This window comes from Rhagoletis zephyria, unplaced genomic scaffold, assembly GCF_001687245.7.
Source record: "Rhagoletis zephyria isolate East Lansing unplaced genomic scaffold, Rhagoletis_zephyria_1.1 Rzeph_scaffold_03022, whole genome shotgun sequence".
Classification (NCBI taxonomy): domain Eukaryota; kingdom Metazoa; phylum Arthropoda; class Insecta; order Diptera; family Tephritidae; genus Rhagoletis; species Rhagoletis zephyria.
Window position 1 is genome coordinate 41,412 of NW_016160106.1, and position 26,679 is coordinate 68,090.

General features: G+C 34.4%; 2 protein-coding genes across 4 annotated transcripts; one reads left to right on the forward strand and one right to left on the reverse strand.

The window, feature by feature from the left end:
- The first annotated feature begins 1,153 nt into the window (after nucleotides 1-1,153).
- On the forward strand, nucleotides 1,154-17,512 carry LOC108368245 (putative ferric-chelate reductase 1 homolog). 2 transcript variants are annotated; one of them, XM_017623061.1, is made up of 11 exons: nucleotides 1,154-1,200; nucleotides 11,604-11,957; nucleotides 13,536-13,693; nucleotides 13,784-14,109; nucleotides 15,238-15,389; nucleotides 15,490-15,646; nucleotides 15,717-15,943; nucleotides 16,309-16,552; nucleotides 16,616-16,728; nucleotides 16,818-16,937; nucleotides 17,001-17,455. In XM_017623061.1, exons 2-11 carry the CDS (start codon nucleotides 11,649-11,651, stop codon nucleotides 17,127-17,129), a joined length of 1,935 nt encoding a protein of 644 aa, XP_017478550.1. In that variant the 5' UTR covers nucleotides 1,154-1,200; nucleotides 11,604-11,648; the 3' UTR covers nucleotides 17,130-17,455. The 2 variants fall into 2 exon arrangements, with proteins under 2 accessions (XP_017478550.1, XP_017478551.1); XM_017623062.1 differs by lacking the exon at nucleotides 1,154-1,200 and adding an exon at nucleotides 1,249-1,383 and having other exon boundaries at nucleotides 17,001-17,512.
- Nucleotides 17,513-19,947: 2,435 nt separating this feature from the next.
- casp (Fas associated factor casp) lies at nucleotides 19,948-24,572 on the reverse strand. Of its 2 annotated transcripts, none has more exons than XM_017623065.1 (14): nucleotides 24,288-24,572; nucleotides 23,619-23,687; nucleotides 23,378-23,564; nucleotides 22,867-23,001; nucleotides 22,584-22,773; nucleotides 22,313-22,517; nucleotides 22,122-22,219; nucleotides 21,969-22,069; nucleotides 21,714-21,859; nucleotides 21,489-21,643; nucleotides 21,265-21,413; nucleotides 20,929-21,203; nucleotides 20,600-20,719; nucleotides 19,948-20,311 (listed from the first exon to the last, which is right to left on the reverse strand). In XM_017623065.1, exons 1-14 carry the CDS (start codon nucleotides 24,324-24,326, stop codon nucleotides 20,147-20,149), a joined length of 2,034 nt encoding a protein of 677 aa, XP_017478554.1. In that variant the 5' UTR covers nucleotides 24,327-24,572; the 3' UTR covers nucleotides 19,948-20,146. The 2 variants fall into 2 exon arrangements, with proteins under 2 accessions (XP_017478554.1, XP_017478553.1); XM_017623064.1 differs by having other exon boundaries at nucleotides 22,867-23,016; nucleotides 24,288-24,571.
- Nucleotides 24,573-26,679: the final 2,107 nt, after the last annotated feature.

Genomic DNA, 26,679 nt, shown 5'->3' on the forward strand with positions numbered 1-26,679 from the left:
AAATTTAAACGTTTTTAAGATAAGATATTGATCATTTTTAAAAGGTATATATTAATACAACTATTTTCTTTATAATCCCAAATTTAGGATATAAAATCTCCCTCACCAAAAAACTTACAATTGGGTAACGCCGCTTCCAATTTTTCACAATTGAGCAATTGTCAAAAATCTGCTTTTTAATCAAAAAGTTGTTTATTGAAACTACCTTGTTTTTTGTATCATGATTTTTTCTATCGGTTTCCAAATATTTCCTTTTTTCCTTTTCTTTTATCAAAAGAGCTTTAAATATGTACTATTTTTATTTTGTATAAAAACAAAAGCTTATCTAAATTTGTAGTATTAGCAACGGGCTTTTTCGTGCTTATTCGTGCTTTTATGAAATTTTACTGAGCGCCCATGCACGCACGAGTTCGTGCTGACAGCAAATATTACGGCCCGTTCTTGCGGGCTTACACACGGGCCCGCCGCCCGTGAATTTTTTTATCTGCCCGTATTTAATACCCAGAAACGAAAGGTGGACCAGTTCGTGAAAAATAAAACTCATGAAAAGACTGATTTTTTTCCAATGATATTTCAACGCTCTCTTATAATTTGCATCATTTCGATTTTATTTAATGTATAACCATTATTTTCATATTTAATTTTTTAGATAAAAAAAAACAAATAAAACATTCACAAAATTAAAATTAAAATGATTGACCAAATAAAAATCTACATACCAGAAACAATCACATTAATTTTGGTCCTTGGGAAGCAATCGCAGCAAACGGTGTTTTTTTTTTAATCCTGAACTACATATGTATGTATATAATTCATTGTGATTGAAAAACGGTAAAAAATTCTCGCTACTACAGGAAAGTTAGTAAGGAAGACTGCTCGCTCGTACCTTTCGGGCAGTTCAAATCCTCAAATATAGGACTATTTAAAATATGTTTATATAACATAATTGTACAAATGTACATACATATGTACTTATTACTCACAAACACACTCACACACCAAAACACATTAAAGCATTTTAACACACAAACAGTGACATTTATGTATTTGCAGTCGTACTCACTGCCAAGTTAAATTTGTTGGCACTGTTGTCTGCCTCAGCGGCTCAGACCATTTCAAATTGTCTTCAGTTTCAGGCGGTTTCGCATCGCGAGTGGTTGAGCCAGCTAAAAAATAAGGATTTGAAAAGTGACAAACTTTGTAAATATCCGCTGATATATTTATATATAGTACATACATATGTACATATATGTAGGTGAATAATTTGTTAAGTTCTAATTTATACACGATACGAGTACAAATCCAAAAATTGAGACGCTAGAAATGCAAGAAAAGTTTGAAAGTGCTTAAAGTCGCAGCCAAAAAAATCGGTTATTTGCTGAGGTGAACCACATTCCATAATAACGTTTTGTGTTCAAGTAAAAAACTAACCTTAACATACACACTACCAACAACATACGTACATACACACATACATACATACATACATACATACATACATACATCTGTACAAACAAAAATAACGCATAACTAAAAATAATTTATGTAAAACATAAATAACCTCAGGTGAATTTATAACTTTTTTAAATAGTTTTTGTGCGCAATGAAGTTTTACCACGCCCCAGTATTTAGATATGGAAAGCGTGTAAGGGGATATACATATATGTAAATTTGGATTTGGAATGTATATATATATGCTCAAAATGACATTTTGATACGGCACCGGTTATATGGCTTTTATATATTCCATCCTGTGGTAATTCCCCAAAAATAATCGTTCAAGTTTTAAAAGCATTAGTCGTGGAAAAGTGCATTGAGTCTTAAATTTTTAATAAAATTATTATCATTGGTTTCATTAATATTTACATAAACATCACTGTACATGTGAAAAATATCGTACATACACTCTTGGGTAGATACATAATAACTTAAAACTGGTTTTAAGCTCTTTCTAACTGCTCGAACTGTTTGCTGCATCTATCAGCGTTGTCACAGCATTGGTCGATCTGGGCTTGCCGGAGAGCTTTCTGCTCTCACTCCATCTTACTCCCATTGCATACATATGTACATACATATGTATGTATGTATGTATTCATGAACATGCACTGTGTGATCACGTACCCTAGAATACATTTGCACTGACGTCTTGTAAGCATTAATTCGTAATTCGTAACAGCAATGACAGAGAAAAAGTAACACCTGTTAAAAATGACGCCATACGAAAATACATACATACATACGAACATATGTATTTTTAGTCGTTCAATAGTAGTAAGTAATCTCTAGAGCAAAAGAATACGATCTAAAATTGTAAATTCAAGCAATCGTGCTAGCCAAGATCCATCCTTATACTTTGAGTACTGGATGTACATGCATACATACATGTGCAAACAAATCGAGCCCTAACTGCAAAAAAAAACGTTAGCGAAATTTTTTTCAAAATTTTCTTTTTTGATGCAGAATTGCATCTAGATGCTGCACGGGCATGCGTGCATCAAAGAAAATATGTCGCTTACGTTTTTTCGGCGGTTAAGGCTCGATATGTACAAAGGAACGTATGTAAAGTTAAAGTCCTACACCGACGGGTATAGGCCCTCGATGCTTTCTCCTCGTAAAAAATAAATATTAAAAAAAATTTAAATGTACATATGTACAGCGGTCAGCTGATGAATGGGCAGTTTTTCAGTGCCACTTTAAACTTAGATTACGTAAACTGCATTTAAATTGTACAGCTGGCTGACATTTGATGGGCTAATCTTAGTTTAAACCACAGCCGTGCAATGAAAACTGACCCTAAGTTAAGTGACATTTTGAGCAGTTTTGGCTATTTCAACTTTTTTAATCCTTTATTACATATTTCTACCAAGTGCTTAGAGGTGCCGCCAGCCACTCGGTACTGCAACAGCCACTGCAACATCAAAAAGGTTTTTAAAATAGCGGCCGTCCCCGTAAAAAAGGTTCTTCGGATGTTGAGTTAAGTGTTCATCCATCCATTTGTGTCACAACATCAAGAAGCTGAAAACGAATAGAAGGAGAAACTCGGCCAAAACATGCGCCAAACATTAATGTATTGTAGGGCTGTGCGATTAATTGATTACTCAAAATTTTAATTAATCATAAAGTAAATAACTCAATTATTCGATTAATTGGAAATTATGATTAATCAAAAGTTCAGTTACTCGAGTAATCAAGATTTTTGATTAACCAAAAACAAAAATATTTGAGTAATTTGCTTTATGATTAATCAACATTTCGAGTAAAATGAGTAATCAACATTTCAACTCTTTACATATGTATAAAGTAGCTAAAGTTCCTTGATACTTTGAAAACAACGTTTCTGTTTTCAAAAATTAAAACAAAAAATGTTTTTCATATACAGAATGTAAAAAATAAAATAAGCATTTTCCAAAGCAAACTCTTTTAACGAGCAAAATTATTTTTTTTGAGTAATCATATTTCAAGTAACTCGATTAATCATCGTTTTGAGTAATCAAAATCTTGATTACTCGAGTAATTGATTAACCGAATAATTGATTAACCAACTTGCTCGAGTAATCGAATAATCGCACAGCCCTAATAAGTAGTTAAAGTTCATTGATACTTTGAAAACAACGTTTCTATTTTCAAAAATTCAAACGAATTTTTTTTTTCATATACAGAATGTAAAAAAGAAAATAAGCATTTTCCAAAGCAAACTCTTTTAACGAGCAAAATTATTTTTTTTGAGTAATCATATTTCAAGTAACTCGATTAATCATCGTTTTGAGTAATTAAAATCTTGAACCGAATAATTGATTAACCAACTTGCTCGGGTAATCGAATAATCGCACAGCCCTAATGTATTGGAATCAAATATGATCCTGTTATCCAAAGCAAAAAAAAAAAACGGGTTGTTCTACAAAAAAATCCGGTTCATTCGATATTCGAAACGTTAAGATTTCAAACAAACCGCCTATAGATATCCAAAAAAAAACCGGAGGAAACCGGTTTCTAAAAATCGGGTCATTTACCCTACTTTCATCTTTTTTCTACAGAATTCCCTTTTTTTATATATTTTTTCCCTGAACACAGTGCTTTTTCATGCAATTTCTAATAATTATAAAATTATTTCAATAAGATAAAACGTTTTGTCAGAATACGATTAAAAAAACTCCTACATATGTACCTCTGCATCTTCCATTAAAGAATCCGATTTGTTTCACTTAGAGCTAGATACGAACTATTACTTATTTTGTAGATTGCTCACTGATACGAATTTTTCGATTACCTGGGTGGGGCCTGTTTCTGAATAGATACCAGTGTTGTAATACAAGTCATTTGGTTGTGAATAGCAATTTTTCACAAGTTTGTGCTTTTTAAAACAATACTTGTAAAGTACACTGACTTTTGAATTGCTTCTTGTTTTACTTAATGTCAATTCGTTTGTGAACACTGCAAGTAACATGAGCACGTGTAAACTTGTAGCATGTAAACTTGTAACAAACTACGATAAGAGTGTTAATTTTTAACAATAACCTGGCAACGTAAGGTTCTAATGAAAGCACCCTAGCCATTTGAATTTGATGCCGAGTGGCCCCTAGGCGTATGATGAACACAGAATCAGCAACATTTGCAACATGTAACTGCAACACTTTAGCAACATGAAGCTGGCGACATTTCCATGGCTGTTTAAAATAGACGTGCCCATTTTAAATTATGTACAAACTGGCGGTTCTTAGTTACTTTAGTATTTAGAAATCTATTAAGTATTTAGCTCACTTCAGGCCTTTCGCCTTTCGCCTGAAGTGGGATTGTCCTTCAAGGAAACTTTCGAACTACAGAGAACTATACAAAGTTTTTTTACATATATAGGGATGACCCAATATGTAATCCATTTATGAGTACTTAAAACCTAAACATACAAATACATACATATGTATGTACATATATAAATGGCAGACAATTTTCTCAAGTCAGTTACGTACTGTATATGTATGTATATACATATGTATATTTTTATATATTCCACATGTACAATCGGTTAAACATACATATGTACGTAATTGAGGTAATCACGCTATTTCTAAAAACAAGCTGACCTATAAAGTTACTAAACTGAAGTTTACTTTTCTAAACATACTACTTACATATATAGTATATGTACATACTTACCTCCTAAACATATGGCTACATATTCAATGGTAAGCACATTTGTAGATACATACTAACATACAAACATACCTATGTACATACATACCATGTAACAAACTGCATTTCTGATAGATGTACATATGTACGTAGTTATGTATGTATGTACAATGTACATGCATATTGTTAGAAAATATTATTTAGTTTCTCGTATTTGCATTGAGAGTTACATAACTCTTAAAAAAAAGTTAATTTCAGTTAATTTATTGTTAAATATATAAGTGAAAAAATCGTAACTTTAGTTCTCCGTCAATAAGACACGTAAATGCTGATACATATGTAAATGTATGTATGACAGTGCATACTCGTATGTATGTACATACATATGTATGGATTTGTGGACGGTCAACAGAATAGCATTTTTCAACTTTAACCGTTTAGTGCAGCTTAAAGCCAGACAAACAATACCAAAAACAACAACAATGGTTCTACCGTCAGTTCTTCTTGAAAGGTTTTTTTTGTTTTTGTTTTTAACGTAGAAGAATAAATGCAGTGCAAAAATCTTGATACCAGAAAGGTAGCTATTTGGCAAATTTCCAAACCAAATGTTACATTTCTTGGCTGCGTGTCATGTGTTTTAAACCTAATAGTTGAAAAAATGGTGGATGGATGGATTTTAATCCAGACGTTAAACGCAAAAATTGCAATTTTCAAAAAAAGCCGAACTGCATAAAATTATGGTAAGAAAAAGTGTCAAAATCAAAATCTTATTCGTAAAAAGATGAAAGACATGCTTCTAAATCTTGTAAACACTTTAAAATGATAAAACGATGTCTTAGTGATTTAAGTTTTGTATTTTTTTTTTTTGGTTTAAAACGTGAGCTGAATAGTAACGGTAGAATGCATTTTATTTTGACGAGAGAAAGTTAAGCGCGGATTTTTTTGACGATTTAAGTTATGCTTTCAGGATATTTGTTGACATACACATTTGCCGACATCCCAATTTTGAAAGAGTTCGTTCAATATCTTCTTTGAGAACAATATAATTGGAGAATCAGTCAATAATGGTGACTCTTTTGAGTCACTCTTTATATTTAAAGGTTGCTTTCAAATAAGCAGCTATGTCTAAATGCGGTTCTTGACGTTTGTATGTCTCTTGGTATGTAAGACAATTTAAAACCGATAATAAGCTCTTCTTTAGATACTACTATAAATTTTAAAGGAACCTTTAAATATAAAGGGAGGTTTATAGTTAAAGGTTAGTTGAGAAAATGGTCCTAACAATACTGGTAAATGGTTCCAATTAGCATCGTCAAATAATTAACGCAGGACTAAAAATCAATCTTTTAGAAAATACATACAAAGGTGAAAAGAGTTCCAAGAGTACTGATATTTTACTCGTAAGTCTATTTTGCAATTTTAGTTTGGACCGAATTTTAGCCAAGCCAATCAATAACGTAGGAGGAATATGCTGACACCGAATTGTATTAAAAAGTATTAGGGCGTTCATAAGGTGTTGTGTATACTGTCGTAAACTATAATACTATAATTAAAATAACTATAATAAAAATAAAAGTCGTATTATGAAATTTCACACCGTTAAAAAATAAGTGGCTGTGATTTCAAGTCCTGTAAACAATTATTTAGTCGTTAAAAACTTTACGACAATACGACACTTACGACACCGTGTGAACAACCTATAACCAAATCAGAAATTGAAAATATTTTTTGACACAGGAAATTAGCAAAATGTTTTTTCAATGTTAAGGTATGCACATATATCTACTATGTTATGAAAATATTTATGTATGGAAGTGGTAATTTGTTATTGTTTTCTGTTTCGACAAGTTTGGCATTATGTGAGTAGGAATGATCATATACATAGATATGTATACACATGTTTGTATTTTCATATACATAAGTACGTGCATGTAAATATTTAGTGCATCAATGAATACTTTTTTCTACGCTCCATTTTTTACAACCATGACACCCACACAACATGTGACCCCATACATACATACATATATCATATCTTAAAAACGGTATATATCTTAAAAATGGCATACGTGTGGTGACGATATAATCTGGGAGGTTCCATGAGAAAGTGAACCTTAGTGGGAAAAAATATTTTTTTTTTATATAAAACTAACAAACGTGTGGATAAGACATTTGCAAAAATTACGAATTAGAGTTTTAAATGCATTTTTGTTACTTCTTTACGATTGGCAATCAAGTTCTAAGTAAAATTGTTTATTCTCACAATCATTATCTATGGTATACTTGGTAATACTTTAAAATATGAGCCAAATCGGAATTTAAACTCGATTATTCAAAAATATCTTGTGGGGCTACAACAAATGTTAGCTATTCCAAACAAACTTGTAAATCTCTACGACATACTACTCGGAGCATATCACCTAAATTTCATTGCAATAGGATTGCTAATTAAGAAAAAGATCTTGAGTACTGCAGTATATCGTGAGGCAGAGCGGGAGACCAGGTTTAGAGTTGTGGTCAAGTTAGAGTAGTAGAGGAGGTAGGGATTACCTTTGCGAATGTTTATGTATCGAGCTCAATGAGCCCGTATGGTTATAGGTGCACATCAAGGCAACCACGCACTCCATAGGCCTGCTATGCGAGAGAGAGAGAGAGAGAGTGAAATATGCGGGCAGGCTGATGAAGCGGTAGCGCAAGATGTGATCCTTTTACCATGTATCAATTGGGGGACTCCATTGGAGGAGTCATGCTCTAGCTGCCGTAGGCTGCTGTGCTATGAGCTGGGATTTATTCAGGGATGCATTCATGCAGAGCCCCAGTATGGCTTGTAAGCCGTAGCTCACTACCATACCAAAAATTATTCCGGGAATGGAGTGGGAGCGATGCCATAGCTGAAAATGCCAGCGACTTATCACTTCACTAAGTTCAGCGAAGAGATATTTGAGAATTGCATAAAAAAATGCACACCCAATTAAGAACGAGCGAATTACTTTTAAACACAGTGCGTGTGTGTGTTCGGTGTTCTTTGTTTGTGCGGGAAATGCATAAGTCGCTTTAAAGCAATAAGTTTTGTTGCAGTTTTTGCTTTGTTAGTATTCGTTGTTGAAATAAATACGCAGAGTTTCCGTAAATTATATCTGCTCTTTTTACTGTAGAAATTTCCCACCCGTGACGGTGGAATACCCCATATATACTACATATGATGTATATTAGACCGTACCACCCACTTTACAAGCAAAAAAAAAAGGTTCGCCGTACTCCTTAAAATATAAAGTATTTTTGGGGAGAATTTCTTTCTTTTGTCGAACTAAGGCGACCGCCTTTTTATATTTCTCCTCATATCTTTGAAATTTAAGTCCGATCTTAAATTATGATATATGTATCCATGTTTTTCTGTGTTTTTTGTTCATAAGGTTCTTGACCTCAATTACCGCATTCGAGTACCCACCAAATCAAAATTCTTATTGCCCTAACGTGCCACCCCAATGTTAGCAAATTAAAGCCCACAAAAAATTATTAAACTTTTGCTAAGGAAGTATTTCGATTATTCCAGGAGAACTATTAAAAAAAAAATGTTTTTTTTTGCCGAAAGTAGGTGTCACCGAAAAATGTAAAACGGCAACCCCTAGGTTCGGCCAAATTTTGTTTTTTTTTTTCGAAATTGTCTTGCAAAAACACTTTAACATGCATGGCTGTTTTCTGGTTGTTTGTAAGGTGGCACGGTCTAATATAAGCAGTGCTTATGTATAGTTTGAATTTGCACAAACAACTTGGCCCCTTTATATGTATTATTTAAGACCGTGTCAAATGTACGGTTTTCTGGTTTAAACGTAACATACATACAAATGTATGTACATAGATATGTGTGCATACACATTCATAAAAGCTACGTACTTTCAATTTTAAAATAAGAAAGAAAAAACCTGTAACGCTTTGTGCTTCATTAACATTTCGCTTTGTTTTTTTTTTTTATATTGAACGTCAATGGAGTTTAATGTGTGCCAATCATACATACATACATACATATGTACTCGTACATGCATAGTACACATTACTTCATTGTGATCACTTTTATTCGATCTTGATTGAAATTTTAAATCTCAGCATAAAATACTCAAGGTAATCGCTAACGATTAGATCACGATTTTAGCGAAAATTATTGCGAGAGGAATTGGTCTAAATTTTATAGTAGTTTGTAGGGTAAATACAGTCATGGACTCAAAAAAAAAAAAGAAAACTTTAGAACACCTGCAACTACATGGTTCAAGTAAAAAATTTTTGTTATTGGTTTTGTTGAAAAAGCTCTCATATTTTCGGCATGCCTTTTGCGGTGCGTATACATACATAAATATATGTGGCATTCTGATAAAACAACTTATCTCGAGTTAGGCCATTTTCTCTTTAAAGTAATATCTAATTGGTTGCCAAACAATTTCTTAATGACTAATTGACTATAGGTGTAGGTTAAGGTGCACATTCAATAGAAGCTTAATAAAAATATAAAATTTTTGAAGGTCAACTTATGGTGATTTCCTTTCTTTCAAAAAATATTGCCCTACCCCGGTGTAAAATGTATTTTGTATGTTACACCCAATCCAGTAAAAGGGCATGTTTTTGCCTTCTTGTCCTTGACAAGCGCACACATTTCATAGTATTGAGCTTTGATCTACAAAAATAATAAAACCCTGTCTATTTTTGAATTTGGGTGCTTTCCGAAGGTTCAGTTGCAATATGTGTACATACAAGCATATAACTTGTTTCCTGAAAAAAAAACGTCTGGGACAAGGCGAATTCATATAAGGGGGTATCGATTCAACAAATACAAAAATTACTTGTATTTTGTTTTTTTGTTTTTAGCGGGTCATTGTCAAATTTCAGCAATTCTTCCCCGAATGAAAAAGGGCGACAGAAAATGCGAACACTCTCTCGTTTTCACTCACTCACTAGCAAAATATAAAATGTTGACAATCAAACGCCACTCACAGCTGATTAAACAACACCACCTTATATAAATTCGCCTTGGTCTGGAAATTAATTATTTTTTTTTTTGAATTATGACATGAAAATTTGAGACTCCACAGTATTTTTTAGGAAAGGTTTCGATGATTTTCCAGAGCAGGGTTTTTTTTTAATGCTCATATTGGTAAAAACGCTTTTATTATAGATTTAGATTTAGATTTTACGTACATACGTCTCAAAATTTGCTTGTTTACCTATGTCGTACATACAAACATACAGATCTGTATTCACATGGAATAGTAGCTTATGTCGGAAGGCTGGCTTTAGTACTATTAGTTACGGTGACCATCCGTTCTGGTAATTTCTTTATTTCATACGGGACGCGCCAAATGTTCTGTATTTCTTTTAACTCCCTGCTTAGGAGTGTTTGTAAAAAATTGTTCGGGTTGAAAATCCCGAGCAAAAAGTACAAAGTTATTGAAAAGTATTCTGCAGATGTGAAATGTTACAACTGGATATTTATGTGCTGCTTTCACAAAAGATCGAAAAATGTATGCCAAATAAAGATGCTGTTTTAAAACTAAAAAATCTAGAGTCATTTAAAAAAGATTTAAAATCCTCTAGCTTTTGTGGAAAAAATAGGCAAAATTATTTTTTGTCCTGTATTCGGTTGCCATATAAACTGAGGTAAATAATTCATAGTAAAAATGAATACTTTTTATTTGATTATCGTTTAAAAATGTTCGTATTTAAAAAATAATATTTTCATACAAAATTTATTACGCACGTATTTAACTATTCACATCTGAGTAGGTATATGAGTGTACATACGCACCCCAAGCATGCAGAGCGCCGCTCTGAGAGCGGTGACAACACACACATTCATACATAGTACATGTTTATTCGTACAAATAGCATGCTGTGGTGTTGATGGATATTCAACATTTGAAAGCAAATTTATATGCCTGGGTGTAGCTGAGTGCGCAAAGGTGCATGCCACAATTGTTGATACCAGGGAAGATGGTCAGGGTTCGAATTCCACTGCAGGCAACATGGAATTTTTTTTTTTTTTAGTTTTGTCTTGGATTATTCACTTCACGGATGCTTTTTCAGTACGTACGAACGCGGTCATTTTAATATGCGAGTAATTGAATTGTATATTTACCAATATACAGTACTTTCGTTGGCGTTTATAGTAAGATCAACTACGTTTCTATTTGATTTTAATATTTTTTTCCCTCAGTGTATATGGTCACCACAAAAAATTTGTTGATGATGACTTAATAAGAATATTGACTTTTTAGTATCGGAACTATTTCTTTCACATTTATTTGCTAAGAGTTCGTCAACAGCTCGGCGCTATTGAGTCATTCATATTGAGTCAATCGTATGCTGCGAATAGTTTATTAAATTAAAGTCAGCTTTCCGACTTAAAAGCTACTAACTATTCTATTTCCGAACACAGATATGTACATACATACATACATGCATTCTCTATTTATTTTTTTTTTTTGCAGAATTAAAAACAAAATCCCTTAGTAATTATTTCAAAAAGTAGTAGAATGATTGAAATCAGTAGACGAACTTTGGCGCTGAGTATGGCGCTAATAGCTACTATACAGATGACATTATGGACACCAATAAACAGTTTACCTCAAGGTGCACCGGAAACAGTGTGCGACACAATGTTGCCGTTCCACGGTGGTGGCATTCCGCCTTCGAGTTCGTTGCCGCCGTTCCGAATAGAAACGTCGTCGTTGGTAATTGGCCAAGGGCAAACAATGCGTGTGGACATTGCCGGCGTTCCACCTGGCTTGAGTTTCGGGGGATTCATGGTGCAGGCACGCAACCGAAACTCGCCCCATCAAATTGTAAGTCATTTTGAAAAATGTCTTGAATATATACATACATATTTACATATGTACGTACAAATGTATGTAAACATAAACATGTAATCCAATAGCAAAAGAAGTACAATTTGTGAATAAATAGTTGTGTAAAATGTTTTTAGTTACATACATACATATGTACATATTTGCGTATTTTAACTAATTGCTATTAACTATAACTACATACGCATACATACACACATATTTACTATTTATTTATGTACATAATTACACGAGCTTACCCGGCCAGCATTTGGAATATTGTATGGCGATTTACGAGCCGCGTAGAAAAGTGTTTGTGGACAATTCTTGGCCACGATCAAAAAAACGAACCTGACTCTTTCCAGCGATTGCAACAACACATTATGCTTTTAAATAACTGTTAGCGTACAAAAACAGAAACTATGTAAGCGTAATTTTTTAAGAATGTGACAGCCGTAGAGAATTTTTTTTCGCGATAAAATGTTATTTCGAGTCGCTTGTACTTAACTGAAAATGCTGGCTTGACATCTAGGCTTGTAGTATATGTATGCTAACACCATTTAATTTTTTTGTGAAGTATGCATGCACATTAGACGGCATCACAAAAAAAAGTTGCGGTATTTCAGCCGGGATTACGAAATTTATTATATTTCAAGGCGTCCACCAATATATTTCGGAAAAATTTAAGCGAGTTGGACCAATTTGAAAATACCTCACGAAATGAATAAAAATAGTTTCTTAAAGAACTTTTTGAAAAAAGTCAACTCAGGTGACAAATGGAGATTAGGCTTAAAAGATCCGCGTAAAAATGTTTAAAAATCTTTTCAACGGAATCGTAATAATGAGATTTTTGATGCTGTTTTTTTTTTACTTTTTTCGAAGATTGATTTACGAAAAACTTAAATGGGATCTCAGTTGAAAGGTATTTTTCTACTATGATTATTTATGTGCAAAAAAAGTCATTCGTGTCCCAATATATATATATATATTTTTTTCAAATACCAACACATTTTAATTCAACTTTGAATGATGTTCGTTCATCCTACATTTCTCTTTCATCCTTTGAATGAGTTTATTTAGCAAAGAAATAAAAAGGGTGAGAAAATACCTTTCCGATGATACCTCACAAGTCTAAATCGGTTGAGTTTAGGTTCATTTATTCAAGTTTTTCTTATACCAATCTTTGAAAAAAGTTAAAAACAGCATCAAAAATCTCATTATTACGATTGCGTTCGATTTTTTTTTAAATTTTTTAAAAATATTTTTAAGCAAATTTTTTATGCTTAAACCGTTTTGTCATTTGAGGGGATTTTTTCAAAAAATATCTTTAAGAAACTATTTTTATTCATAAAAAACTCCATTTTTTGGAGGTATTTTCAAATCGGTCCAGCTCACGTAAATCTTAATATTTTTTCGAAATATTTTGGTGGACGTCTTATATAATATAATAGATTTTATAATTTCAATGGAAAAACCGAACCGATTTCTTTTTTTTTTGTATGGGGAGTGATGCAGTCTAATGCACATAAATATATATGTATGTAAGCAATCTAACTTTGGCTTTTGAATGTTTTCCAGATTGGTCAATTTAATCCGTCATCCGATGGTCGGGCCAAGCTAATGAACTGTGAAGACTCTGTTGGAAACTCGGCAACGCACACAAATCCGGGACCAAAACAATCCGTAAGCTTAGAATGGCAGTCTCCGGTCGACTTCTTGGGTGAAGTTGTCTTTAAGTACGTTTTGTTTTTTTCGTAAACGCTAAATTCCAATATGGAGAATATTCAATTTAAAATATCTTCGCATTCTTTTACGTTTGACATTAGCGCAACTGTGGCCCAAGCATACGACTCATTTTGGGTCGGTATACCATCGAGTCCCGTACAAGTCGTGCGGCGCGAAACAGCTGGGGCTTATCCTCAGACCACACGCCTACCTTATGTAACACCTCCGCCGCGTGGAGTTTACGCACCACAGACAGAAGTACCGACAGTGAGAGAGTCCCAGGAAGATCCTTTCTACTCTGAATGTGGTCGAAGTAAAACTTGTTTCGGCTTTCCGAATGGCTGCATCGAGGATAAGTCTTGTAAATCATTATCGGCAATAACGGTACGCGGTGATGTGTATGAATTCGAAATGCGATCGGGACGTGGTAAGTATCAACTTCGTACACATCTAGGTACTTGATACGTTGAATTTACTATGTGCATACATACATACATACATACATTCATCTGAGTTAGAGTCCGACCGAAGGTAGATTTTTCGGCCGAAGCTGAGTTTTGATCTAAAAATTGGCCGACTACCAAGGCTGAAGCCGATGATTTATATTAAAACTAAGTAAGTCGATTTTTTTTTTTCAAAGAATAAGCCCCATCTTGCCTTTTTAAGCGTACATAAAATACTAAATACATAGAAACGTACATACTTATCTCTTTTTTATTAAAAAAAAAAAAAAAAAACATTTTCTTAAAATAATTGCAGTCACAGTTCAGTTTCTGTGCATAGTCATTGTTATGTAGCAAATATATTTGTTTATATGAACTTCAATAATATAATAATATTTTGGTGCTTACACTTTTGCCAAGTGTTTGGCCGAGCTTCTCCTCGACTGTGATGGAGGGACCTGGATTTTATAAGAAGCTTTTTTTTTGGCAGAAATGCAATCGGAGGTTTGCCATTGCCTACCGAGGGTCGACCGCTGTTAGAAATATTTTTTTCTAATCAAGAATTTGTACGGACTGGGAATCGAAACCAGGTTCTACGGAGTGGTAGTACGCACCTCTAACCAGTCAGTCACAGCGGCCGCCCTGATGTTGGTTCTATGACCACTAGCGGATGGAGCAGAAAGATAATTTTCATCAACTGCTTTAAGTAACTTTAGGGAGCTAGTATTCCAATATTGAAAAATATCAGCACCTCTAAGAACTCTTTTATATGTACATATGTATGTTTGTATATTCCTTAATTACAATTTCATAATTCTGAAGTTCTCACCTGAAAGTCAGCTGATTTTAAGAAAAAGTTGCAATACCATATTTTTTTGAAACAGATTATTCACAATAAGTGCATACCTTTAAATTATAATACACGATCAACAAAAAAAGTCTAGATAGCAAAAAGGTTCGGCTTCTTGCGCTTTGTACTGGTAAATATACTTCTGCACGAGGTTTATACCCGAACAATTGCTCGAAGTAAGATTTAGACAAGGTTTTCTTTCTACAGTCCGACGCGGTCTCATATGTATGTATGTATGAAATGACATTCGATTTCTTTACAGATGGTGCCGCTTATATTGCATTGGGACTTTCGGAGGACGCTAAAATGGGCGAAGATCTGGTAACCGAGTGTGTGCCACAGAACGGCAGGGTGAATTTGTACTCATCCTACACATCGGGCGCACCAAATTATGGTTCCAGCAGAGCCAATGTGGTAAGAAAATAAAGTACACATACATACTTACGTATGTAGGTACATAGTGCTGTTAACGAAACGGTACAAATTTATAAAATTTTCATTCCCCCTCTTCAAGCCACAAAATGGGGCTCGTCTACTTCAATCGTCAGTCATTGATGGTGTCATCTATTGCAAAGTGCAGAGGGATGTGGTCACTCAGGTGCGGGGCAAACGATTCGATTTGCTCAATAATAAATATCACCTTTTGCTAGCAGCTGGCACGGCACTCAAAGGTGCATCATCTTTGTGTATCTATGAGTGCAATAGTTGTTTATTGTTTTTGTTTTTTTTGTTGCTTTACAGATAATAGTGTTGGGTACCACGACATCGGCCGCTTGCCATCTGGTAGTCCGATAAATTTGGCAGTCGTTCAGGCCCTGACCGGTTCATCTACGTTGCTGTTGCGTTTGCACGGCGCCTTCATGGTGATAGCATGGATCGGCACAACGTCATTGGGTATTCTATTAGCCCGTTATTTCAAGCAAACCTGGGTTGGCAAACAGACTTGTGGAAAAGATCAATGGTTTGTGGTAAGTGCGTAGCGAATGGAAACCTATGAAAATTTTTAAATTTTAGTATATAAACGTAAAAAATACATTTTCAAAATAAGGAACTTTGGGCCTTTTTTTATAGATAACGCTCATGTGTACTTATAGGTGGCATACACAGAGCGTCTGACTCGAGCGAGTCGGTTTGAATGTGTTTGTGAAAACAAATATGTGTTAGTTACACCGACATGACTCCTGGCATGACTCTGAATGATTCAATTGTGTGTAGTCGCGGACGAGTGAACAAGTACGCAAATGACTCGCGAGTCAGACGCGCCGCGTATGCCGCCTATTACCAAACACCAAACTATGTGGATCATAAAATATATGTAGATTTTTTTTTTTAGTGGCATCGCGTTTGTATGGTCACTACCTGGTCACTGACGGTTGCTGCTTTCATTATTATATTTGTTGAAATTGGCGAGTGGTCAGGGGAACGTAATCCACACGCTATTCTTGGCACTATAACGACCATAATTTGTTTCATTCAGCCAATAGGAGCTCTCTTCCGGCCAGCACCGAATTCCAAAAATCGGCCAATTTTCAACTGGGCTCATTGGCTGGGCGGCAATCTGGCCCACATATTGTCGAGTACATACATACATATATATATTTATACATATAGCTAATATTCGTATATTAATTTTATTGCAGTTGTCACAATATTCTTCGCTGTCAAGTTGACTAAGGCTGAGCTGCCCGAGTGGATGGACTGGGTGTTGGTGGCGTTCGTGGTGGTGCATGTAATTGTTCATTTAATCTACTCAGTAAGTTGGCCCGAAACAGCGAAATTTAATTGAATTTTTTCTGGGCAAAGGGGCATTGATTAAATTTTAAGTTGTTATTGTGCCTGCAGATAGCCGGTTGCTTCTCGGACCGCCAGCAGGCGCAGCAGGCTAATGCCTTTCAAATGAGCGATATGGGGCACCATGGCATGCGCAATGGCCACAGGATGGACCATAAACTGGACGCACCGGTAGGATAGGAAGCAGAAAACTTTATTCATTCGAATATTAAACGATTGTTTGTTCTGTTTCAGTATGCCAGTTTTCGCAAGGGTCTTTTGGCAGCCTATACTGTAATACTGATACTTTTTGTTGTTGCCTTGGTGCTAATAGTGGTACTGGCTCCAATCGAAGAAACTGTCGATCAACTTAGCGGCAACTGAACAATTTTTCATCCGTATTAAGGGCCATTGAACGTATTCATACATATATGTACATACATACATACATATGTAACTGAAGAAATCGACAACCTGAAAACAATAAATACCAAGGGAACATGCTCAAGTCTACAAGATGTGGAACACACACACGCTAGTGCTAAGCCTCCATGCAATTTAAGCTATATAGTATATGTATGTATATTTGTTTATAATTCGTTGTACTTGTACCTCAAAGCATTTTTAGCGTAAGATTTTACTATGCTTATGCACATACAATCATTTACCATACATACTTTTAATATTACCGTTTATTGTTTTATCAAGAGATTTATTGTAAACTGTTGAAATAATTTATTCCGAATAAAAATTTTATTTTATACAGATTGGATTTTTTTTTTTTTTTAATAGCAATTTAATCGCAAGCACACATTTTCAAAATGAGTCCATGATTATTTGGCCATTTGTGCAGAGATCGAAAATAACGCATATTTTGATTTTTTTTGGATTTGTGGTTTGTGTTTTTCTCGATTTTCAACTATTTTTCGATCATACTACCTTTTTGAATCTCCTATGATCTAAAAACAAATATCATAAGATAACGATTAAATATGATTGAAAACTAGCAATCCAAATTTTCATGGTTACACTACGATTTTTACGGCTACGGTCTCTGGATTTGCTTTTACTTTGCTATACATCTCAATTGCCTCCTTAGTCCAAAGCAAGACATAACAAGGTAGAAGTGATTTCGACATTTCTCTCTTTTGAACGGCGACTGAAATGTCAACTCTTAACCCTATATTATTCAAAATTTTTTCTTTATATAAATTTTCAATTGCGAGCTGTGCGACTGATTTTAAATACATAATAAAATGGAAAGGAATTGCGAGCGGTGCGTTGTGTTTGTCAAGAGCCTGGACAACAAATTTGTGCGTCATTTTAAACCTTCGAATTGTCAAGTGAAGCGACAACGGTGGGCAAATTGCTGCGATGTTTCATTAGGGGACTACTCTTCACGTGTGGTCGTGACTTTATTTGTTGCCTATCGCAGCCGAGTATTTCTAAGTGGACGCGTTTGGTCCCAGGTGCAGGATTTATCATACTGAATATGAAAAGAAAATCTCCCTTTCATATATGTACATACATGGATAGGCCAAATTTCAAATATTGGTCTGATAAAACCTAAACCAATATTCCTTGTTGACATAAAAAAACTGAAAGTAATTTTTAATAAATTTAATGGAAAGGAAATTTCGAATAGCAAAAATTTAATATCTAAATTATTGAAGTTGAGTTCTGATGTAAATTTAGAAGAATCAAACTTTTTTTTAATATTCTTTAGAATTAAGCATTTGAATAAAAAAATAAATGCTCAAAAACATTGGGGTTAGTAAAAGCAAGAAAATTGTCAAAACGGTTTTATAAATGAGTGTGTTTCATTTAGTGTGTAATTTTGTGTAAATATGCATTTCCACATTTACATTAAACCGAAAATTTAGTAAATAAAATGAAGCTGATTCTAATGAGATTTTAAATATTTTCATATTTACAAAAACTTTCATTTCAAAGATGTTGAGTTCTATCAAATATGGTAAATGCATAAAAAAGGGTTAATTTCTTTGTTTACATTTTTTGACATTACAGTCAAGTATGAGAGAGCTCTACTGAATTGCTTACAAATATGCTCGCAAAACAACAAAAATTAAGTACAGTTTAAATTTTTGTTTTTTAATCAGTTTATTTCAAGGATTGGAAAATTACAATGGACATTCAAATGTTGCTTGATATTCTCAAATATTGGAGATCTGCGCTGGTCGCTATACTTTTTTTTAAATATTCGTTATTCTCTATTTGAGATAAATTATATTAATGTCCCGTAGAGACAAACCATTGGTTATAAATTTTTGTATCCAAGTCGAGATCGACAGCTGAGTGAAAGATCGATAGATAAATTATATAGTAGACCTTGCAAACCCAGGTACCTATTCACAATACGCAAAATTTAGGAAAGACAAGCGAGAATAGAATCGACACATAGTCGATTTCAAAGGCGTTTTCGACAGCACGAAAATAAGTTGTCTTTATGCAGCGATGGCTGAATTTGGTATTCTGCGAAACTAATGCGGCTTAGTCACAATTGGGAAGGACCTATCGGAGCCGTTTGATACCAAATGAGGTTTCAGACTCCCTAAAGTATACATATTTATAAATGTATGTACATTATTTCTTTAATAAATAAAACACTAAACTTAATTTTTAAGTTTAAAAATTTGATATTCTGATGAATTGGACACTCGGTTATAATGGACAATTTGACGCGGTTCCGTGGATTCCATTTTAACCGGATTGCACTGTATCTGGGATACTCAACTCCAGTTGCCGTCTGGGTCGATGGAATTGGACAAAATAAGTATATTTATTGTTGTTGTTGTGTACAGGTGTCTGAATGTGTGGGGACTTCATTCGGACGGATCTTGTGTGCCTATTGAAAAGTAAGCTGCGTCTGGCCCCGTTTCTTTCCATGGTGCTCAGCTAATTTTTTGCAGAAAGTTATTGTGCCATTACGGGTGCGAGTGTTTTCCTTTGTGGCCGAATAACGTCATGGTCGAATTTCTTCGCTACGCTTGGCTATGCGGCAATACGTTTTGTGTTTATTGGGTTTATGGTCCTTAGAATTGTAATCGCTAGTCGATTTATGCTATCGACAACCGAAGTTCACAATTCAAATTCACAATTTAAAGTTTTTCCTAGCGAGTATTGCAATTCGTAATCTTCGTGTGAAAAATTTTTTAACTGTTTCAAATAATGCAAATAGCGATTTTCTTACTGTGTATTTTTTTATTTTCATATACTTGACACGTTTTAATCTATTTTAAGAAGTTTGTTTTACGGAGTTCAAAATAATTTTGATGTTTTTAGATAGCTGGTTCGTCCACAAACAAACCACATATTTTTTTATTACAAATCATCTTACATTATTTTATGTGTAAATTGGTTTTCCCCCGGTAAATGTAAAATCATCGTTCTTCAAGTACGGCTTTCGCTTGTGGAAACAATTTCAGTTCTTCTAGCGTTTTGTTAGGATCGATAGCTGTTAAGTCGCTACGTGGCCAACTCGATATAAGGATTAATTTATTTTCTTCTATAAGATAATTATTCGCAGCTACGAAATTTAGGATATCCTGAAAAATTTTTATAATCAGAAATTTTGCGTTACATTTTTTACTTTTTATTTTTAACCGACTTCAAAAAAGGAGGAGGTTATCAATTCGTCGGAATATTTTATTTATTTGTATTTTTTGTTACCGCACAATTTTGGACCACCTTAACCCTCCGGTACCGCCGAGGTTTAGAACCGAACAAGGGATTATGAAGAAATTAACGGTGCTCTTAAATTTGTATATGGGAATTGAAGTCGGTTTTGTTTTTTGCTAAAAAATTACGTGTTTTTTCTGAAATCCACATATTACCTGCAGTGTGTTATATTTATAGAATCTTCGTTCTAAAAACTCCCCAGAGGGTTTCTGAATACGTATTGTGGAGACATTCGTTTCAGACTCTGAAGGTTCTTGCGGCAGAGATTGTTGGGCCTAAAATGAAAATTGGTTTGGTGAACATAATAAGTGGCATTGTTGTTGTTGTCGCAACAGCATATAAATTCCCCAAAGAGTTTTTGGCGAATGGCGCTGGAGTGATACTTGGATAGATATTAATCTGGGTCGATCGGCCGTAGACCCGAATGTCATGTGAACGAATAAGTGACATACAACATATCTTAAGCGCAATATTTACGGCTTACCACTAATCGTATCGATTCTCGTTTCGCTTCTTCCTCTGCCTTTTCCGACTCCAATCGTTTGCGTTCTGCAGCGATTGCTGCTTCTTTCTGTCGCTTGGCAGCATCTTTCGCCATATCAGCTTCCAACGTCTCACGATAGGCCAAATCCTGCTCAGCCTTGACTTGATCACGTTCAGCTCGTTCATCTTCTTCGCGTATTTCATCTTTCAACTGTAGTTTGTACATTTCCACTGCATCCATGAGGCGCGACAAAAATGAATTTAAATCTGAGTTTCCTAGCAAACCATACACAACATTAATTTCAATAAGCTACAGCTTGCAACTTTCGTTTCTTACCATCAACAATAGAAATCACCTCACACGATGACCTTCCAGATAGCCGACTTTTGCCAATAATTAATATCGAAGGCAGCTTGTCTACTGGTTTTGTACTAATCGTTATGGATGCAGTATTACTCACACAGGCAGTGACCGAAGATAAAAACCTGTAACGTAATTTTATACGAATCATCAAAAATTTTCTTCTCAATCTATTCATTTTGGATTAGATTTTTACTAACATATTTTTGTTCGTTTCAAACGTTAAGTCCCATCCGTAGAGTATAAAATTTTGTGCAAATGCTTCAATGATTCTCTCGTTTTTCATTACTTGATCACAGAATACATTTGTGAGAATGCTATCACCATGATGTAAATAAATTGCAAGCAGTTTTCGCTAAAACATATGGAGAAACCAAGAGGACATTTAGTTAAGTAGTAATTAATAAATTCGATGAATTTATTACTTCACGCGCAGGTTTGTGGCAAGCTTCTCTGATTGCATCTTCTAAACTGCCGACATAAAAGACGGGATGTGGTTCTCCGAAACGTTCACGGTAGTTATCAAAAAACTCTATAGAACCAGCACATTCATTGCCAATGTTGTTTGGAACTGTGAACATACATATGTTGATAAATTTATATATTTTTCAATTAGGAACTGGTACCAAAAATTCTTATTTTTTTTTTTAACAAAAAAATAAATAATTTAAAGTAATTACTCAAGTGTCTACTGCGTGGAGGAACAGGCTGTTCATCTTGCAATGGATCATATCCGTCCTCGTCGTCTAAACTGTTGTCGTCGTCAGTCTCGATGGTATTACTGAAAAAAGAAGAAGTGCTTTCATTTGTACTTTCTATGGTCAATGACTTACTTGCTGGCATTAATGTTGTTAGAATTTCCAACGATGTCCATACTCTTATCACTTGCATTTCGAAGTGTAAAATTATGAGACAAACCAATACCAGATTGCTGGAGGAAGTTCGAAGAATCGAAATGGAAAAAATACGTGAGTTTTCTCCTCACATAAACATTAAAAACATTGACAATGGAATTTTAACTTACAGCTAAAGTTAAGTTGTCATCACAGTTAGAGGGCCAGCCTTCCCATTCCTGATTACGTACATTTATATTACTGACATAGTACACCTTTGTTTTCACTTCCAAAATAGTGCTACTACCTAAAAACGGCAAAGTTATTGTTTTACCGCTCGGTTGCTCTACTATGGTCAAGTTGAATGTGTCGCGAAGTCTATGTGCGATTTCCTCACTAAAAAAAGGGAGTTAATACATATATATATATGACATACACTTGATGGGAATAGAAACGTCTTACTTTTCTGTGTCAACGTAGCCTTCTTCGCTTAAGTTGTGCAAAATTAAATCGTTTTCTGGACCTAAGTCTAAATTGCATAACTGCGTAGTAATTTTACGAGCATCCTGTAGTTTTGCTGGCGGCCACCCGCGAATTGCTTGTCGACAAATCGGTACGTTTGTTTCTTCCGATATTTTCAATTTGAGTTGTTCTGAGCAATAGAAAAAATAGATAAGGAATTGTTCGCAATAGTCGGGTTAACTGCCACCGAACGATTCAGGAAGATATAATTTGTATTACGTACCAATTGTAGCAATTGATGGCAGACGAATAGTGTAGACTGATTCATTGTAGTGTATGTTTAGCACCAAAGTTTTAACATCGTTGTGCCTTGCCGGGTCCAAATCCATATCTGACGTGAGATCAATTATTTCAGCGTCTGCAGAAGTGGAAGCTAAAATGAATAAAATTGAACTAATTTACATAATGGTTTTTGTTTATTTCTTTCTTGTGATTTTAGATTCAGTGAGTGATAGAACGTCCGCAATGAAAAGAATCTTCAAAAGGTTAAACATTTCAGAGGCACTATATATCTGAATTTAACTTTAACTCTTTCGTTGCCGTGTATATTGGGGGAACAATAAAATATTCACAGCCGTTACTAATACACCGTCACTGAATTGCAAAAAGTCGTGACAAATAACCATTTTTAAGCAAAAAGTTTTGTGGGGGTTTTGAATTTTGCATTAGTTACGACTTTTTGCATTTGATGTGATTATGTATGTATTTATCTACATATGTACGCTTGTACGTACCTTCTAAGCCCTGATTGGAAGCACTATTAACGCTCCATTGGCGACAGTTAGATGATCCTGCATTTGTGGATAAATCGTTAAGAGCCGTTGTGTTCGAGAAACCTGATGTATTTTCCCTAACCGCTGATGTTTGATTTATCCCATGTGAAGGTACATCATCCTGAGGTATGACTCGCTGTATAGCAACCTGAAATTATGTCATAATGAGAAAAGTTGATACAAAAAATTTCAGGGAACTTACCATTAGATCCCAGTTCGTCTCCTCCAAATGCGAAAATGCTTCACCAACATCATCTATTCCAGTAATGCTCTATAAAAAAATGTTTACATGGTTTTGTTTGATATCTAATTGTATATAAGTAGAACATGCTTATATATGTATCTATTATTAATAATTTGAGAGTTTCCCTATCAGTTATTGACGGCAGAAAAATTTGAAATAACTAACCGCTGTCCAAGTAGTGTTTAAATAGTAGTTTTACAAAGAAACTGCTAAAAAACATACTTATGTACGCAGTATTTTTAACACTTCCGAGTTATTTTTGTAATACATACATACATAGATACTTGTTAAGGGATTCAGATGTTTTCGGTAACTTCTAGGGCGTCTTAAATTGGAAGTTTTTCTTAAATTATGCCATTTGTGATACATATATGTATCTTTTTTAGAGCGCACATGAACACCATTTAAATAAACAGAAGTTTGTAGGAAAGCTCCATATCAGACTGCCAGTCATGTGCATATGTATGTAAATAAGTATGCAGGCATGAACACACGTATGTATGTATACCCTGCATCTACATGTTTATTTTTAATTCACTCCAGAAATTTGGGGTTTTGATTTATGTACTATATATTTTGAAATACAAATTTTTCACCAATAATGCAAAATTTATATTTTAAGTCTACCTGAAAAGTCGCCAAAATCTCGTCTTTGTTCTCCGACATTTGTATTTTTTTCTCGCTATTGCTTGCTGCTTGTTGCCTCTATAGATGACCCTTAAAAAATGTTGCTTCTGCTTTTTTCTAAAAATCGTTAAGCAAATCAATATAGCTTTAAACACCGTATAATCGCGCAGAAAACTAAAGCAAAGTATGTTTAATTTAGAAAATGTATTATTTTTTGTGTTATAACAACACGCATTGAAAAACTTCACTTCCCATGAATTGGAGAAAAACTCGTTCGTCTCAATTGCAGTGTTGCTCTTTTACGAAAAATCCCCCTAAAAAGATTTTAAATGTCAGTATAAAGTGAGGTGCATACGAGACAATATTTGCGTGAACAATAGGTGCGTTCGACAAGTCAAAAATTTGTAATAGTTTTTTCCAAATTTTTACTGGATGGCGTTCGATAACGACAAAAAATCATGGAATCATGTTAAGGCAGCATCCAATCGAGCTGTCACAACGTCCAACAGTTTGTTTTATTGCATCATGGGATCTGATAACACCACCTTGTATAGATTCGCCTTGAACATACTCAAGGCGAATTTATACAAGGAGGTGTTACTGGCGAATTTAGATTACAACAACAACAACCACACGTATTTTGTATTGAGGGTGTTATGTCAAATCTCAATTCGCGCCAGAGTTTACATGTATTTTATTTTTGCTTTGATAGGTGTGCTGTCAAATCAGTAAAAGCAAAAACAAAATACATGTAAGGCGAAGAAATCAGTTGATCTTACAGCACCACCTTGTATAAATTCGCCTTGCCTGCAGCCAAGGCGAATATAACAAGGTGGTGTTTCCCATGATATCAAGGCGAATTTATACAAGGTGGTACTTCTTAATGTCAAAATGATGTGTTTGTTGTAAAGAAGCTGAATTCATATTACAACAAACACATCATTTTGACATTAAGAAGTACCGCGGTATAAATTCGCCTTGCATGATATCGAGGTGTTACGGGCGAATCCGAATTTTTCGCCGTGGAAAGCAAAAAGAAAATACATACAGTGGTCAACAAATATTGCCGAATCACTTTTAGCCAAGTTGTAACGTATTATTTTTGTTGTTATTTAATTTTGGTTTTTTTTTTATAAAAATATAGTTCATTCTTATAACAAAACCCGTGTAAATCCAACTTCCAACCTTGTGCAATGTTAAAAAAATTCAAACACCTTTTGTACAAATTTCAAGCTTTTTTAAAAATTCTAAGAAATCAACCGTAATTTTTAGCGATTTGAAAGTCGTACTTTATTCTAATAGACTTCAATGGACTACAAAACTGCATGCTCAGAATCTAATTAAAATCTCGAAACTTGATTTTTTTAATGCATACATTTTTAAGGCAGTGTCACTCGATTCGTACATTTGTAAAATTTTGTAAATTTTTATATTTCAACAAATTATTTTTCGTGATTGGGATAAAGAAAAATATTTGGGTATTCACACAATTGGGGTACGATTCGCACCAAATTTCGGCAAACACCCATCTTGTGACACTGCCTTTAAACTTATTTTTATACGGATGTTGTTAAAGAATGAACTATAAAAAACTAACCAAAATTAAATAACAACAAAAATAATATTTTAAAACTTGTCACAATTTGGTGCGGCTATAATTTTTTCGACTACTGTACATAAGTTGACTATTACTACGTTTATACGCGCGTATTATTTGCAAAATGGTAAACTTTGCCGTATAAAAGCTGAGTTAATTTTTTATTTGCAAATAACTAATTCACGCAAATAAGTATTGATTAGTGGTACTCAGTGGCGGATTCAGCGGGGGGATTTTGGGGGTTAAACTACGTGTCAGTCAGTGGCGTATCCAGCGGGGGGTTTTTTAATACATATACGCCATATTATACATACATATGCGCCATATTAAAATACCCCCGGTGGGTCCGCCACTGACTGACACGTAGTTTAACCCCCAAAACCCCCCCGCTGGATCCGCCACTGGTGGTAGGTACTATTTGCAAATAAGCTAGTTTCATTATATTAAAATTTTGTACTTTGAATCTTTGATTATTTTCTCCTTTCGAGTTTTAAACTCACTAAACTTTAACATTGCAGTCACACTGAACCCCAAGATACATTTTGAAGTTTTCTGGCAGAATTTCCATTCGATTTTCGCGAAAAAAAAGCCTTGAATGCACTAAACGTGCGCTCGACGTGATTTGATACAAGTGGCGTCCAATTTAAATGTGAAACGTTGAAAACTTTGATATTAAATATCAGGAATAAGGGCTTCTTCCTTGCCCTTTACAATTAAAGGTAGGAAAGGCAAAAAAAGGCAACATCAAATGTGTATATATGGAATCAGGGAAAGCTACATCGTCGACATTCTTTA

Coding starts and splice junctions, on each gene's coding strand:
- LOC108368245 (XM_017623061.1), top strand. CDS start 11,649: ATGATTGAAATCAGTAGACGAACTTTGGCGCTGAGTATGGCGCTAATA. Junction 15,944..16,308: donor GAAAAGATCAATGGTTTGTG/GTAAGTGCGTAG, acceptor TTTTTTTTTTAG/TGGCATCGCGTTTGTATGGT. Junction 16,553..16,615: donor TCTGGCCCACATATTGTCGA/GTACATACATAC, acceptor ATTTTATTGCAG/TTGTCACAATATTCTTCGCT.
- casp (XM_017623064.1), bottom strand. CDS start 24,326: ATGTCGGAGAACAAAGACGAGATTTTGGCGACTTTTCAG. Junction 20,720..20,928: donor GAGAATCGATACGATTAGTG/GTAAGCCGTAAA, acceptor TTTTCATTTTAG/GCCCAACAATCTCTGCCGCA. Junction 20,312..20,599: donor ATAAATATAACACACTGCAG/GTAATATGTGGA, acceptor AAAATTTTTCAG/GATATCCTAAATTTCGTAGC.